The sequence below is a fragment of the Dermacentor variabilis genome, chromosome 9 (assembly GCF_050947875.1).
Source record: "Dermacentor variabilis isolate Ectoservices chromosome 9, ASM5094787v1, whole genome shotgun sequence".
Taxonomy (NCBI): domain Eukaryota; kingdom Metazoa; phylum Arthropoda; class Arachnida; order Ixodida; family Ixodidae; genus Dermacentor; species Dermacentor variabilis.
The window spans coordinates 132,898,105-132,914,351 of record NC_134576.1 but is presented as its reverse complement, the minus strand read 5'-3'; the positions used below and the strand labels follow the sequence as shown (position 1 = coordinate 132,914,351).

At 43.3% G+C, this 16,247-nt stretch overlaps 1 protein-coding gene across 1 annotated transcript; it reads left to right on the top strand.

Moving 5' to 3' along the window:
- Window positions 1–503: 503 nt before the first annotated feature.
- On the top strand, window positions 504–3,631 carry LOC142557555 (uncharacterized). The gene is made up of 2 exons (XM_075669491.1): window positions 504–821; window positions 2,277–3,631. The coding sequence occupies exons 1-2, from the start codon at window positions 669–671 to the stop codon at window positions 2,430–2,432; spliced, it is 309 nt and encodes a 102-aa protein (XP_075525606.1). The 5' UTR covers window positions 504–668; the 3' UTR covers window positions 2,433–3,631.
- Window positions 3,632–16,247: the final 12,616 nt, after the last annotated feature.

The window sequence follows — 16,247 nt, the reverse complement described above, 5'->3', positions numbered from 1 at the left end:
TAAATTGTACACTGTGCATGTATGGTTTACCACATTAAGCGCCAGTTGCAATGAAACTTCACTAATACTGAATTGGTTATGAATGAGTATATACTACTATTGAACCTGTTTTGGCAAAGTTGCAGGGCTGTTAATTGTCGAAATTTGTTTAAATAGCGTCTAAGCAGGACAATGCAGGCACCTTGTAGTTAGCAGATGCGGCACGGAGTACGCCATGAGTGCCACCTGATCGCAGAGGTTGTGGCCAGTTGCTGTGTTAGCTCTCAACCTTTCGGGCTTCCTTGTCATTACCGGCTAGTGGCAATGTGGCTTTTTTTTTATTTATTCAGGCATCAAAAACATTTTTGCTATCTTTTTGTTACACGTCTGCTAGTATTTCAAACGTAGGATTTTGCACGAAGGCTGCTCTATAGCTACATTGCCAAGCTTTTTACACCGTCCAAAATGTTCGTTGCAGTTGACCATTTAAATTAGTTGCATTATTTCAGTCTGAATCAATTAGTAATTGTACTGTTTCTTGATTCGCAGAGCCATCCATCTCAGCGGAGGACCACTCGGAAGCCGATGCCCTGCCAGTTGATGCTTCCGAGCCAAAACCGGCGGAAACTTTGGCTGTGGTTAAGGAAGGCCCGTCGGAAGTGGATTGCTGCGACTCCAGCATTTCTGAAATGCCAGAAAGCGAGGAAGAACTGAAGGAGCCCCCACTGAAGAAGTTTCATCCTGAACCTGAAACACACACAGAAGAACAGGGCACAGAGGAGCAGGAACAGCCGTCTTCGACGTCGGTGTCACTGGACGATAGCGTTGAAGAGGAAGCTATGGTGAGCAGAAGAAAGCATTGTAACATGTTACCTAATGCTCTTTATATAAGGTAATGCGCCAGATGAACCATCCTAAAAATCATAGATTTTTATCCCCTGGAGGTGGTGGAGTAAGCCATAGAATTTTGTTAATGGTAGGCCCTCTGTAGTGCAGTGGCTGAAGTACAAATTTTGTCAAAAGTACACAGCCCATGCTGCACATGTGGGCGAGTTCCAGTAAACACTCTGGCCTCGAAAGTCAGATATATGTTGTATTCTTTGGCACAGATGAAACAGTGCCGTCTTTGAATGCACCAGCAACGCAGTGTTTTCTTTGGGGAAGCAATGGGCCTCTAGTCCATTGTAGACTTCCACGGTTGACAGACATCTGGCTCGCACTTTCTGTTGGTAGCTGTTGATGCTGGAAAGATACTCATACTCCGAAATTTTGTGTGCCACCTCTGACACAGTTCAGTACTAGTCACTTTAAGCACAAATTGCACACTGTGCATTATGATCTGATTACTTTAACCAATAGTGGTGGCGCGATGTTCCTCTAGTCAGGCTAGAGCCCCAACTCATCCCACATGTTATATGCATACCAAAGTCGTCGAGAAAATGATGCACAAACTATGAATTAGCATTCTTATTGTGTTACTGGGTTCTGTTCATCTTTGCATTACAACTCTTTCTTAGCTTGCTGCGCAACAAAGCATCGGCATTGCATATAAAAAATGGACACTCTGCATTACTAGCTATTAACTGCTGAAATGCTGCTACTTTCCTCGTAGCAGCATTTCGTGTCGCACTCAATGAAGAAGGTCGAGAGAGCCACCGACAGGCCAACGACCAATAAGACTTATTCATGAAATTGACTTTCTCATTGCACAACTGGTCACCTTCGAGTGCTCTTGCAGCACCCTTTACATTCTGCTGGCTGAGATTGTTCTTTTGGAACATATTCTCCTGATACATTCAGACCACTTCGAGGTGATCTCGGTGGAACCCAAGAGTGTGACCAAGATCCAGCAGGCTTCCAATCACGTGGCTGCTGCGGCTGCCATAATAGTTGGTGTGGTGTCTGCCGTGGGCTTCTTGACGGGGCCTTGAGTCTCTGCTATGCTTACAACAGAAGCGTCAACGTTTCCACTTGTGGCCTCCGTTTGTTCTGACTAGCAGCTGGAGCTAGCAACCGAACATCCATCTTGAACAGGCTCTTTCTGGCTCCGATATTGAGTGGGTTCCGCATCAGTGCAGTCCAGCTGAAGAGAGCCGTTGGAGTCACTTCAATGTACTACCAGTGCGAGGAACACGAGAGTCCAGTGGTTGTGTTTGCACACTTCGCTAAATTCCATTTGTGCGTGTTAACTTTTGTTAACCTCTTTTCATTCCAGCATGGCCGTGGCTCAATTTGTTGCATCACTCTCTCATGCACAAATTTAACTGAAGTGTTTGCACTGTGCTTTATTTGCACAGGAGAGTTCAAAGGCAGACTCGTCACCTACAGAAGATGGTCAGGCAGAGGCAATGGACACGACTGCAGAGAGCTCTGCCCAGAAGGACTCGCCAATTGAGGAGGAGGAGGAGGAGAAGGCCGCGAGTCCCGACGAGTCTGCTATGGAACAGGACTGAACCTGCTGTGGACAGTGCCGGCTACTGTGCTTACCCTCTCTCACCGTGTACTTCAGCCATTTCTCCATCCCCTCCCCCCTACCCCTTTCCAAACAATTCAAGGGCAAGAATTGATCTCGACTTTTCGCACAACTTTAAAAAATGTGATTTTTTTTTTGGTCCTGCAGCACAGTGAGATTCTCATTTCTCTCATGAAGAAATGAGTAACAAGGTTTCAAGCAGCAGCTAAGTTTTATGCGTAATGACAGCTTTGGTTGCTAGCAAGCACCAATACGAGAGGTACTATGCAGCCCGTTTTCAAATAGTACCAACTTCACTGGCAGTAGTCCTGTGCCAGTTTTCTTGAATGGTATTTCCCCTACCCGAGAGGAGGTTATGTCAATGACTTTAGAATCTCGTAAAGCACACAGGTCATATGCCAGCAGTGTGTGTGTGTGTGTGTGGCGAGTTTTGTAAAGAAAACAGGTTAGGTTACATCTGTACATCGTTTTGTCAAAGTCGTCAAAATGTTCACCGCTGAGCATCTTGAAGACTGCATTCAATGAACACAGATGAACATGCTTTATGTAAAAGATTGATTACCATCACGGTATTGACATCATGAGATCGGAATTAGTGGCTGGGCCCACCTGTAATTGCGGTTAGTATTGCCAACAGTAACTGGTGTTGCATTAATGGTTTTAATGCTGCAGTAACTTGCCATTAATTTGAATGCCGGCACCAGACCTGGAATGCATTTCAAATGATTGCCACATTGCATAAGGCAGTACAGTGTAGCCATGCTACACACAGTGTAGCCATGCTACACTGTACTTAAGTCTTAAAATTTGTTTGTGAGATCATGAAAATTGTTGCACCCTGTATATCAAAAGGTCTACCATACATATGAACTCTTACTCCTTTTGCTGTTGCCTGGTGTACGTAGATTACAGAAAAGTTTCATCAGTTCTGTCTATAGTGCCCACTGCAGTCCATCTAGTTGTCATGGCTGCTACTTTGTTGTTCATTCTGTGCAACCTAAGTCATCACCTGTACTTTCCGCAAGTTTCTGGGAAAGCTGCATATTGATGTAACAGGCGCGAAGTAGAGTACTTGTTTCATTAGCGCAAGGCAGCAATGTGTTGGTACCGCATCTGCTCACACGAGTATGCATTGAGCAGCTCATCTTCATTTTTAAATAAATTTTCTGTTCATGCTTCCCTCTGTCTGAAGCTTGAATTATGGTCAAAAACGAAAACCGATTGCCAAGATTCTTTTATGTGATGTACTTTAACAATACCCTCATTCTCTACAATATATTGTTTGTGGAGCGAGGTATAGAGAAATCAAGGAGTTGCTTTTCAACTGCATTATGAACAAGGACACCCCTAAGCATAAAAAGGCATCAGTAAGGCAGCAGATGACGCGTCACAATATGATGTACACGCCATTACATTTGGTGCCAACTACGGAAATTCTGGTTTGTCATAGAAAGCTTTATTCACAGCCCTTGCCTAGTAAAGTTGTGTGAAAATGCTGCAATGGGCACAAGCAGTCTTTTGTAAATGTAGATGTCTGAAGCTTGCAGTCCAATTAACTGTGGCGTAGCCTACAGTCGTAGAAAAAGAAGTATTCTAGGAGGGGAATCTGTCCAGCTGTGATAGTACATGCTTTGGCGAGGAGGAAATGCAGTTTTCGTCGCAGCGTAACAGATGACACTGCAGGCGCGTTCCCATCATTTACATACATTTCTATGGGCACAATGCACAGAGAGAGAGAGATAGCACTTTATTTACACCCGTCAGAGAGTATGGGTGATCGGGTGAGACGCAGCTCTCCCTATCACCGTCTACCTCCCCCCTAGACGTCGGCCGGAATCAGTTGGCTTCCGGCGGCGGCCTGGGCTTGACGGATGGCCTGTTTTTGGGCTTGCTCTTCCTGGCTATGGAGGGAGGATTCCCATGACTCTCTGTTTCCATATAGGCCGTTTAGTGCTGGGCAAGCCCAAAGCATGTGATTTAGCGTTGCTGTGCCTTCACAGTTTTTACATTTTGGAGAGTGCACCTCAGGATGCCATTTGTGCAGAATATACGGGTTTGGGAAGGTACCTGTCTGCAGTTTTCGCCATATTACCTCTTCCTGCTTTGTGAGAGATCTATGGGGGGGAGGCAGAGTTCTCCTCCCCATTCTGTAGTGTTCTAGAATTTCTCTGTATGTGGTTAACTCTCGCTTTTTGGACAGGAAGTAATCTGCCTGCGCTGGGGCCCGGTGTGTGAGTCCTCGGGCGACCTCATTGGCGATCTCGTTCCCTGTGAGTCCACTATGAGCGGGTGCCCATATTATCCTAATTAGGTCGTTAGGTACGTTCTCCTTGCCTGCTTGCAGAATTTTGCCGGCCTCTTTGGAAACCTTACCTTTGTCATAGGCTTTGATTGCAGTTTTAGAATCGGTGATGACTATTCTAGTTGATGGGTGTGTGATTGCCAGGGCAATCGCCGCCATCTCTGCCTCATCTGGTGAAGAGTGTCGTACGCTACAGCTAGAGACTAGCTCGCCTTTGTCGCTCACTACTACTGCAGCATAATGCCCTTCTGGGTATTCTGCCGCATCGGTGTACACTACCCCTTGTGTTTGGAGGAGGGAGCCTTGGAGTCTTTGGACCCTGCTTCTCCTGCGTTCCTTGTTGTGTATGGGGTGCATGTTTCTTGGGATAGGGGTTATTCTTAACTTGTTAGCAATTTCACAGAAATAGGTGGTGTCTAAAACCCAGTGTCCATGACGTGTTTCCAGCTCTCAGTCACATCTGCCGCATTCAATCGGCAAAAGCATCACCATTAAGATTCGTATATGAAATACAGAGCGGCGCCACTCTATGGAGCGTGGATTTGACCACCATTGATATTGCGATATCGTCCCATATTTTGTAAATATTCGCAGCTCAATCAATAACATCAAATAGAAATGAGACATTTTAGCAGCATTAATTGCTTAGTACTGCTCAAATTGTATGCCATGCTTACCCTGAAACAAGCTACCAACAGTATCCCTGATGAGCAGACGACTTCTGCCGGCTCCACGAATTCACTCGCTCGCATGTGATGTGCATGCATGCGTGCATAGGTGTCTTTGGAAGGCAACGCTCGAATAAGTTAGGGTGTGATGTGCACTGACAAGCAAACTCTTAGTTTTCTTAACAGTTTGCAGGCTGTCTCTGTTGTTCTTACAGGCTTCCACATTGTGCTCGTTTCTCAGAGATGCATGCATGCTTTTTGCATTGCTAGAAAGGTGAGCACTTTTCAACATCTGCGAAATTTGAGGAGAGAGTGAAAATATGTTGTGCTGAACTGCAGCAGTGGCTATGCATCCTGGAAGGAATAGGTAATTAAATAAACCTTCAAGGTTCCTGTAGTGACTTGGTGCGGTTGTGTGCTCGTGCAATTCCAAGGAAAGAGAGAGCTAACGCCCCTAACGTTTTGCGACTATGTTTGCGAGAAGCACCTCTCTGAAAGCGACATAGAGAGGAGGCGGTATTACAGTGAACTAAAGGGCAAAGTCTGTCTTGACTAACTGAAACGGCCCGTTTTGTTGCCATAGGCCATGCCACCAGTATTTCTGGACTGTCCCAGCTACTTCTGCTTGCAAGAACACATATACACACAGCCAATTGAATATGACATGAAATACACGAAGCTACGAGGATGCACAGTGCTCGCGATGGTACGCGAGATGAGATGGGCGGTCTTACTGCCTCTCACGTTTGCCACGAATCCGCAGTCTGTTGTTTGTGGCAGTGCTTGGAAATTTGGGGAAGTAAGCACTAGTATCAGAAGTGACGAACGACAGAGGACATGACTATTCGTGACTGGAAGTAAATGCTCACTACCTAGCGGCCGTGCCGGAACACAAACAATGTAGGTTAAGGTTTGAAGCAAAAGAGGGTGTCCTATCGCGGCATACACTGAATGCCTCGTAGTTCTCAAATTGTTGTGATGACGCCGCACACGAGCCCAAAAATGAAAAAGGACTGCTATCAGAAGACTTTTGTTGTGTACTATTATACTTGTCATTGCGGTGGCAAGGCAACAATGTACGATTTCATCATTTGTTGAAAGAAGCAGACGATGTGCATTGAAGAGCGACTTGGATAAGAAACTTCCACGTTAGGAAAAGGTGACTGATACTATACCGGTATGGAAATGCTTCACGAAGGTCAACTTTATTCCTGGCGAGTAGACCATTGCATTCTTTTTGTTTATTTTGTATATCTTGCCGGCGTTTCAAATTGCAGAGTGTACCTTGTTCAGGCAGGCGCTTTGATAAATTATAGTGATGTACGCCTAAGTTTCATTTGGTTTTTGTTTCTATATAGTTTTCTGCCCAGCATGTACTTTTGTCTGCAGGCACGGTAGCAGGAATGCTAACTGCCTCGCAATGTCTGAAGTTGATCATGACACATGTTATGCTGCGAGGCGACACCTTTTTCATAGCATGCTTTAGTTTAGTGGTGCAAGCAGAAGATGCTGTTTTCTCATCTAATGCATTGTCAGTTCATTTGCTGCCAAGAAATTTAGAAGCAACAACAAACAGTGCTCACTCCAGCTTTGGAGCTTCTGACCTGCGTACAGCACTGCTAGTTTGCTTTCCGACACTGTGGACACACCTAAATTCCATTACAACTGGTTCAGTTTGTTTCCATCTCATGCATTTACACTAATACAAGTGACTTTGCCCAAAAGAAAACCTTTGCTCAATTTTGCAAACCTGTTGGAAGAAACTCAACTTGGTCCAATTGGTTGTTATTCACTTCTCGAGAATTTTTACGGGCTGCAAGTGTCTGCTGTGTTCCCAGGCCCGGGCCCTACCTCAAGCACTGCGTACTGCGAGCATGAACAAGCACCAGTCGTCAGATGCAGATGACCTTATCACACGTATTAGCCAACTATAAAAAGGTGTACCCTGACTCACAAAATGGAACTTTCATTTGTCTCTCTACCAAGACACATTGACCAGGTAACTTTAGTTTTTAGCCTCATTCCATCAGTGCAGAACATCTGTATGTAGTTTCTGAAAGCACGACAGACGTTACTGCCTATACTATAATGTGTGATGCTAAATGTGATATACTGCAACATAAATCGCAGTGTGGAGTTGTCTGTGAAGGTCGAAAAGAGTCGAGTATCGCACCTGTAGCAGTGGAGCAACCCTGCAAACAAGTGCTTGCACCTTTTGGAGGCCTGCTATGCACAAACATTGTTTTTTTTTTAACCTCCGGCTCACTTGAAAGGCTCCTTGTCTTTAAAAAAATCTTATACAGCTCGCTGAGCAGGCTGAGACTGCGCGGATTGGATTTTTTGGGAGAAAGAGCTTCTGGTCCTAGCTGCTTTTTAACTGCTTCCTGTTGGGAACGAAGTGGGACCAGATGGGAGCCTACTGGAAAGGTAAGGCTATTACAACATCGGCACAGCCATTACCCTCCATGCGAACGCACATGGTGAGACTTAGTGAGACATTGATGCCAAACTTGGAAGAAGACGCAAAGAAGTTCGATCCACATTAAGCAACTGTAATGTGATAGCATTGTTAGGAATATCAGCATTCATGATTGGCTCTCATTACAAACCACACTTAAACCTCCACTAAAAGAGCAAGCACATACTTTCTTTACCCTGTGCATTTTCATTCTCTAGAACTATCTCAGTATTTTTTCTTATAAGTTTTATCTTCAACAATAAGTACACCAGGTTTTTCAACTAATGATCAAAATAACATTTACACAAGAACTAAAATTTGTGCTAGTTAGTGCTGACTAGGCTAAATTTCAGTTTTTCGGTGTTGTATGTCATCTTGCTTTAGTCTTGGTGCTTAAGATACCTCACTGGACATTTACACACAAAGCAATATAATCATTTGTATTACGGATTTCTCAAAATGCAAAAAAAAACACAGTTGAAGCCAGAAAATGCTCAAATTTGGCAAGAAATACTGAAAATTGTTTTCTGCGTGAGGCGTGCACTGTTTATTAAAAGAAGTAGCGAACTTTGGGCGAAGGCTTTGTTCTCCACAACTTGCCATTTTCCCATTCATTTACGATTCTCATATTAACACAAATACTTGATGATTTTTCATTTGCGTGCAGCTTGGGCAGAATCAATTTTTAAAAAATACAGTCGCTGAGCGATTTTTTATGGCCCAATTTTTTGGATCATTGATTATGCAGACCTACCTGTGCTGCAGCGATATTGACTGATAGAAACAATGTGCGCAGCAACAGAGTCCTTGAAGGATGTTAAGTGAATATTTCATTAATAAACTTTTTAAACACTTCTGCTTGCCTGCGACACAGAGTCATTGCTGATGCAACTATACTGAGCTGCATGGCTCTTCACTGAATCATTACAGAGCAAAGTCTGTGAGTCTTTACTTAATAAACGGCCAACATATTGAATAATCAAACAATAGTATTTTTCAGTAAATTTAAGCATTTCTTGGCTTCCACTGTCGTGTTTCTTTAATTCTAAGATTGGCAGCACTAAACATCTCAACAGACCGTCTAACCATTTGGAGCGATTTTTTTAACCTTTGCCTGCTTTCCACATCACATGGCTACCCATAATTCATAGCTGTGATGCAGATTCTTTATATTTGGAATGGGTTACTTAGGCAAAACCTTGGAGCACCCAAAAGAAGATGAAGCCATTTTCAGGGGTGCAACGAAACATTTAATGCAAACATGGAAGGAAAGGATAGTAAAGGCTAAAGTAAGAAGCTAAGAGTAAGATGGCATGTTGGACCTGACGTGAATTAATAGACTACAATAAATAAAGTTGTGGTACAAAACAAAGCAAATTAGAAAAACATGGTTCAGCCAAAGAAAATAGTTCACTGTTGTTGCATGACTGGAAAGGTGAGACGATGAGGAAAGCAGCAATGCGTGCACCCCAGCATTTACAGGCTAGACCAAAGGGTTCAAGACATCACGAACGTAATGTCTACACTTTGCGAAAGAAGCGAGGGCCATATTCGGAACCTGGAACAGGAACACCAGGAGAAAGTGTCCTGACCAGGCAGCTGTCTGCAAGTTCGGTCCCAAAGCTTGTAAACTTGTGTTCTGCTCACAGACACAGGAGCTCACAGGCCTTGTGTTAGAATTCTGTGGCCTGGTGAAGTTGCAAAGTGTACTCCTGTAGTGATGTGCTGGCCAGCCCTTGACTGGTTGCTTTGGTCCGTTGCGGCTTGATTCCAAAAACTGATTACATGTTTCCAGCACAGCCCGCTGGGCAACCTTCTTGCTACATGGCATTCTCCCAACTCCGTGTTCTGACTATTCCCTTCATTTCTCTCTTCTAGGGCTTTGTGGTCCCTAGCGATCAGTCTCTCCTGAGCTCAATGGCCCCCAGTGATTGGTCTCTTACTTAATAGGTACAGAATAGGTCCCTTTTCCTGTTTTCCTGCCTTGCGTACCCTCACAACTGTTGCAAACAGAAGAAGGTAGCATCTCTTGCCTATCACCATCATTCTCATCAGAGCTCCATTAAAGTAGGAAGATCGGGGTAGCCCTGGCATCTGTCTCGGTTTTTTACCCAGGACTCCTACTGTGGCCGCAGGCGTCGTCTGCAGGTTAGTGAGGCGGAAGTACCTTCCACTTGCTTCAGCTCCCGATTGACCTTGCTTTTCAATATGAGAGTCCAAGGCTCGCAAGGCCAGGATGAACGACACGTGTTGGCCCAGCCCTCAGAGCAGGCAATGGCCTGCCTATCAATGCAAAGGAAAGCTGCAATGATAAAAGCTTGCAAGGCTGGTACGATGTATTTCTTGAGTGACATTCATCTTGTGGGCCTTGCCCTGAAAGTGAACAGCACATAGAATGCAGACGTATCTTGCCACCACAAAGACGACTGCTTGATCCTGCTGGCCTAGTCCTTGACGCCACCAGCAGTATGCCTGCCAATATTCTGCACCTTCACATCATGATGGACACTCTCACGGTTCACGAGGCTGGAACACTGAGGTCTTTCAATCTGAATTTTGGAAGCTTTGCCCTTGAAGCAGCCAGTGCTGTAACAGCAGTATTAAAGATGGGAGGAACCGTGAGGATCACTGATGTTGACAAATGAATTATGTAGCATCCTTGCACATTAATTGGCATCAAAGAAGTCATAAAGGAAAGTAATAGAGCCATGATAAAGTGATGACTTCTATGCCACAAAAGCCATTTTACAATGTGATACTCTGTTCTTTGTCAGTGGGTCTGCTGTGCTGCATCTCAATGGCTGCTGTCTCGGCCCTGAAGATGCCCATGGCTGTTGTTTAACTGGGAATGATACGACACCACTGCTAAATAAACGTACATGTGCCATGAAGACAAAAAAGCAAAACGAAAATATAAAAAACAAAGTTCACAGAAAAACAACACAAGGATTGTTTGAGATAAGGTGTGGCAGTCAGGATCAGCCACCAGAACGATAAAGTCAAAGGAGAGTTTGTACTTGGTGTGTGATCAGACAAACAGACATCACACCAAAGGTGTCGAGAAGGGCAGTAGGGCGAAGCGAAGGCGCCTGGCAGCTTTGAAGGATAGAATCACACACTTGAGTACAGAAAGATTGGGGAAGTTACTCAAACCCCTGAACACAAGAAAAAAGTGAAAATTATAATTCGTTAAAAGAAAGGGTATTTCAAACACAAGCTTGAAATAAAACTGGCTAACTGGACAATACTGAAAACATTATAAATAGCTATAAAATTGCATAACAGCGCAAACTCGAACTTCCTGAAATAGGTGGAACAAAATTTGTTCCTTGTGAGCAAATCGGGATGCGTAGCTTGGATAAGCTGAACAAGTCGAAAAAAAGATGAAAAAGAAAACGTTTTGTATGTAGTGGTGTGAGAATTTAATGTAGGCACCAGTGCAATGTGTTATAGGATCTATTTGGGGCAGAAACGCCAATATAGGTTACACTGGTATTGCATTGTGTCAGATTACTTTTCACTGGAAGCTATAGCACCCCCCTCCTTTTATTTACATAGATTTTGCCATACAGTTTGTCAACACTTCCACTGCTGTCGCACTACTGCACACCTCAGCTCACCAACCAGCCCAGTTCAGCACACTCATGCAGTATGTGTTGCCAAGTGCCTTTCTAATCCCTTCCATGCCACGTTATTGCTCCAAATTCTCGGCAAAAGCGGCCAAGGTATTTTAAAACCCCAGTTGCCAACATGTTAACTTTCTTGGAAAGAATAAATTTGCTTCTGCTTGTGCTGTCTTATGGATTATGTGTTGCCATCCATCAAGAGCATGACTAAGCACTGAGAAGTATGTTGGCTTGTCCGTGGCATAGGTTGAAAATGCAAAGTACTGCTGAAGAGCCGAGCTCGTCTTGTGCTGTTTTTACCAAAAGGCTGCGGACGAACCTACCTCGTTGAAGACACAGAAAGGGTTAAATGCCCCACACAAAGTTTACATGTATTTGATTTCAGAATAAGAAGTGGAACACAAACTGCGCACCTGGCGTGTATTGATCGTACAATTGAAGGAAGACTATGTCTACCAATATTGTTAGAAAGCACTCCTGAAATAATGCACGCCAGCAATTAAGAAATTAGACAGTAAGGACAAAAGTCTATGAATGCCTGGCATGCAGTGAAATATGTCCAGTGGCTTTTGCTAAGAAACAGTGGATAAATTAATAGTAGGCTACTATAAATAAGAGCCCTTGGCAGACCAGTTCATTTTATTAATAATTCAATGCGATGACACAGTTACATTGCTTAGATAAAAGAATACAGTTAAAGAGTTTAGGTCATAGCTTTCAATGAAAGGCAATACTGAAGGACAAGGTTAACGGTCACCTGTGTGTTTTAACATGACAGCATTAAGGAGCTCGTGTCGCAGAAAAGCTGGTGTCGTCGGTGTCGTTGGCCGTGAGCGAAAAATCCCGGAAGGCAATTCATAAATAAAAAACAACTTGCAAGATGGGCTGGGTGGGAATCGAACCAGGATCTCCGGAGTGTGAGATGAAGACGCTACCAGTAAGCTATGAGTTCGATGGTTCAAAATGTGACAAAAGCTCCTCTAGTGAATGCAGTGTTGCCTTAGAAACATGCCGTAGAAAGTTATACTGCGGTGTATATCGGTAATTATGAGCATGTAAACTACAGAAGTTGCAGTTAAACGAGTAGCGAAGTACGTTTCCGCTACATTTCTTCTGCGCTTAGCGCACACGCAGAGCCATCCTGCAGCAAACAGAGAAGACCCCCTCCTCACAATGTACGGCGCTGCTCCGACAGGTGGCGCGCCACTCGCCCGCTTCTCCCCTTCGTCTCGTTTGAGCGCATTGGGGCCGTGCAAGGATGCCTCAATACCCTTGCGTTTAACAAGTTTTCTCGCTCTCTCCCCTTCCAACTTCCAGCATGCGTCACTCGAACCCTCGTGTTTAGGCGATGCAGCTCCTCTTTCCGCTCACAGCGCAATTCCTAGGTGCAGCGCCCGATGCAGGATGCTTCTGACATGATCACTGCGCCGTAGCGCTTCTGGTGGGAAAGCGTCCCCTACGATGTGTGCCGTGCTGCTGGCGAGAAGTCACGCGTCTGCGTGGTGCTCCTGGAACAAATAATTTAAAAAAAGTGCTGTGGACTTAGAAGTGTTGTATATGAAAACTATGTCTTTGTGTGACTCAAGAGCATGCCACGCGAATGAGTGGGCAGTGCGAACGGGATGCGATAACGCTATCGCGTTCCACTTTTGAAGGCGAAGCTTAAGCGTCCTCCAATTTTTATCTTTGATGTTTATACAAAGTAATAAGAGGGAGGCTCATTAGTTGCATATTAAGAATGAGAATACGGTATGTAGGATGTGCCCACACATTGTTAACAAGGGAAAGCGACATCAGTGAAATTTCTGGTTCCGGTTCCGAAAAATATCATCAAACATCAAAGGAATATGAACCAGATTCTCTCTAGAATGACAACTCTATTTTCAGGTTCAAAATGTTACCTGCTGTTTAAATATCTAAAATTTATAAAGAGGATTTGCAGGTTGGCTTCACACAAATTGGGTAGCAATGTCATTTGACAAATTTATTAGCTTACTCGTATCAGCATGGGGCCTATAGATTTCCACAATTCTGTTCATTAAGTACAACTTAGAACAGATAGAAAGGAAAGGTCACCAATATTGATGTCAATTACAGCTGCATGGTTCTCATAAGTTACAAGCAACCAGATAGTCTCCATGCTGTAATGTCTTCCCAGTTGTATTAGCATGTATGGAAAACAGGTTTAATCATAAATGTACACTAAAAGCAAAACTTCCTTTATTAGTGAGTGCAGTCCTTTATTTTTTTTTAACTTGGAAGGAGAGAACCAAGTGGAACATGATGTTTGTTGATACATTTATCTTGTCACAACAAACTGATGATTAAAAATGGAGGTGCCATGAACCCTTGAAACACACATTCACCATTTAAAGTGAAGCTTAGCAAAGTTGCTCAACCATAGGTTTCCAAGTCAGTTCAAATGTATATATTTAAAAACTACATGCTTAAAATATCAAAATGTACCACATATTAATTTAGCCATCATATATGTCACTCATAAGTGATATGGCTGATTAAGTAATCAGAAATGACGCCCCTCCCCCCTCCCCAAAAAAACTTTTGTTATAGAAAAAAATAATAAATCTGTGTTCCTGTTGGGGTTCGAGTTCATTACTGTACATATATGGGCCATGTGTTCCACCCACTGTACTGCAACAATTTTTCTTTCTTTTTTTTCCAATGCAGGCACAATCCAATAATTGTAACACAGTGTATTTGACCACATTTTAACGTTTCACCAATTCAAATGATAGACTCTCTCACTGAACACTTAAATATGAAATTAAAGTATGAAGATAGTATTAAAAGCGAAATATTTTCATGTGGCTAGTTTTATCAGTCACTACAGTCATCCTGCTACTGCCTTAAATATTAAATGTTGTGCAATACTGGGAGACATTGTACAAGTAAGCACCATCAGAAGTTAAACGAATTTCAAACAGAAGATCTTAGAAAAGTTACCCATTGACAAAAAGCTCATAAAATTGTGATAGTGCTTAATATGCCCGAATATGTTAAAGTAAGCAAAGCCTTAGCCAGTACAAAAGTTGTCCGTCAAGGCAGATGTGTTTTCAGGTAACACCATATCATAGTAAACACAAAGGGCAAGTGGAACATTCAGAGCTCCAGATTTGTTCATGGTTAAGACATTACAGGTAACAATCATGACATACTTTCACCTGTCCACAAAGTTGACAGTGCAAGCATTACCATTGAATGTTTTCATAGTGGGCCGACAACAGAATGACACCTTGTTGCATTTAATGGCTCATATCCAGTTCTGCTTCTCTTTTTTTGTTTTTTGTCACCCCATTCAGAAGAACCTTTAGCACACCCCTTTTAATAACACAAACTAACCCTTGCCTTCAAACATTTCCACTTGGGTCTTCTACCTATATCCTTCATTTTACACTTACGCACTTGCTTATCCTCCTTGACCCTTGGGAGTGACGAGTTAGGTGGAAATCGGTTGTTGCCCTGATGAAGGCAAGTCCCTTTGTCCAAATGTTGGCTCCAGGTAAAGGATTCTCGTGTTCAGTCACTGTCAATCACTTAATTGTGTGGTGCTATTTCATTAGAGTACTGTACTGATTTAAAGATGCACAAAAATTGTTAAAGGCATGCATTTGCAAGCCTTCCTATGTTTAAAATAACTTGCTCTACACAAATTCTTGTACAATAAGGTGTAGTTTAAGATCACAGTAAATTTCTGGCTAAGTGGCAATACCTTGGCCTGACCATGTGTGTTCACCAACTACAGGTATAACTGGTTAAGCCATAAGTAGAAGGGCTTCTTAGAGTCATTCAAATGAGTATGAAATAGAACATTTCACCCATTACTTTGGTTCATTCTCAAATAACAAGTTTTTCCGACAGGGCTGCCTTTGTGGGCACACTCGGCTGAAGATGTGCACATGGATAAATCACTGCATACTTTCTTGTGAGAAGCTGACATTTGCATTTAGTCGCTGTTCCATGCTACAAGTAAATTGCCAATTTCAATTTCCACAAAGGTGAATTATGACGATTTCGATGACAGTAGGCAAGGAACTGACAACTCTGGCTACCTAAAACAGACCATCAGAACACTGACATGATCGGGCAGAAATAAAACAGGGCATTTCTTGATTGCCCAAGCAGAACTTTGGTTTGAAAGAGTTGGTTCATGGCCAAACAGTCGGGAAAGCAGCGCTAAAACACACAGGGACACATATCACATGTGACGTGCGTTGACGTACAACTAGTCTTTATTGCCATTGCATGTACATTCATATGTGCCACAATCCCTTAACTACAAATTTATCATCTGCTTTGACAAGGCCACTGCAGACGATCAATGACAAAACCTTCTTTTAACGATTTCATACAACAGATGCTTCATTCTGAGCACGTGTGGGGCGGCAAAGAATGCCAGGAGCTGAACTAATCAAAGCGACTTTATTAAATTATACTGAATGCAAAGAAAGAATGCTACCCGAAGTTATGTGTCATTCAGATAGCACGACTCCTCAGCATGCCCTCTAAGATTAGGTACTGCCTGCAGTCTGCCTGCGACGCTCTAAATGATCTTGGAGGCAATGTGCTGGGACTTACCTTGTAGCTGCGAACCACCAGGTGCAGAATCCGTATGCTTGGATGCTAAAGAGAAAAAGTTGGACAATTGAAGAAAGTGCTGCGCCTTGGCTCAGGTTGGCACTCACAAATTTTCTTGAAAGCCCTGCAGCTTTGCCAAGATTGC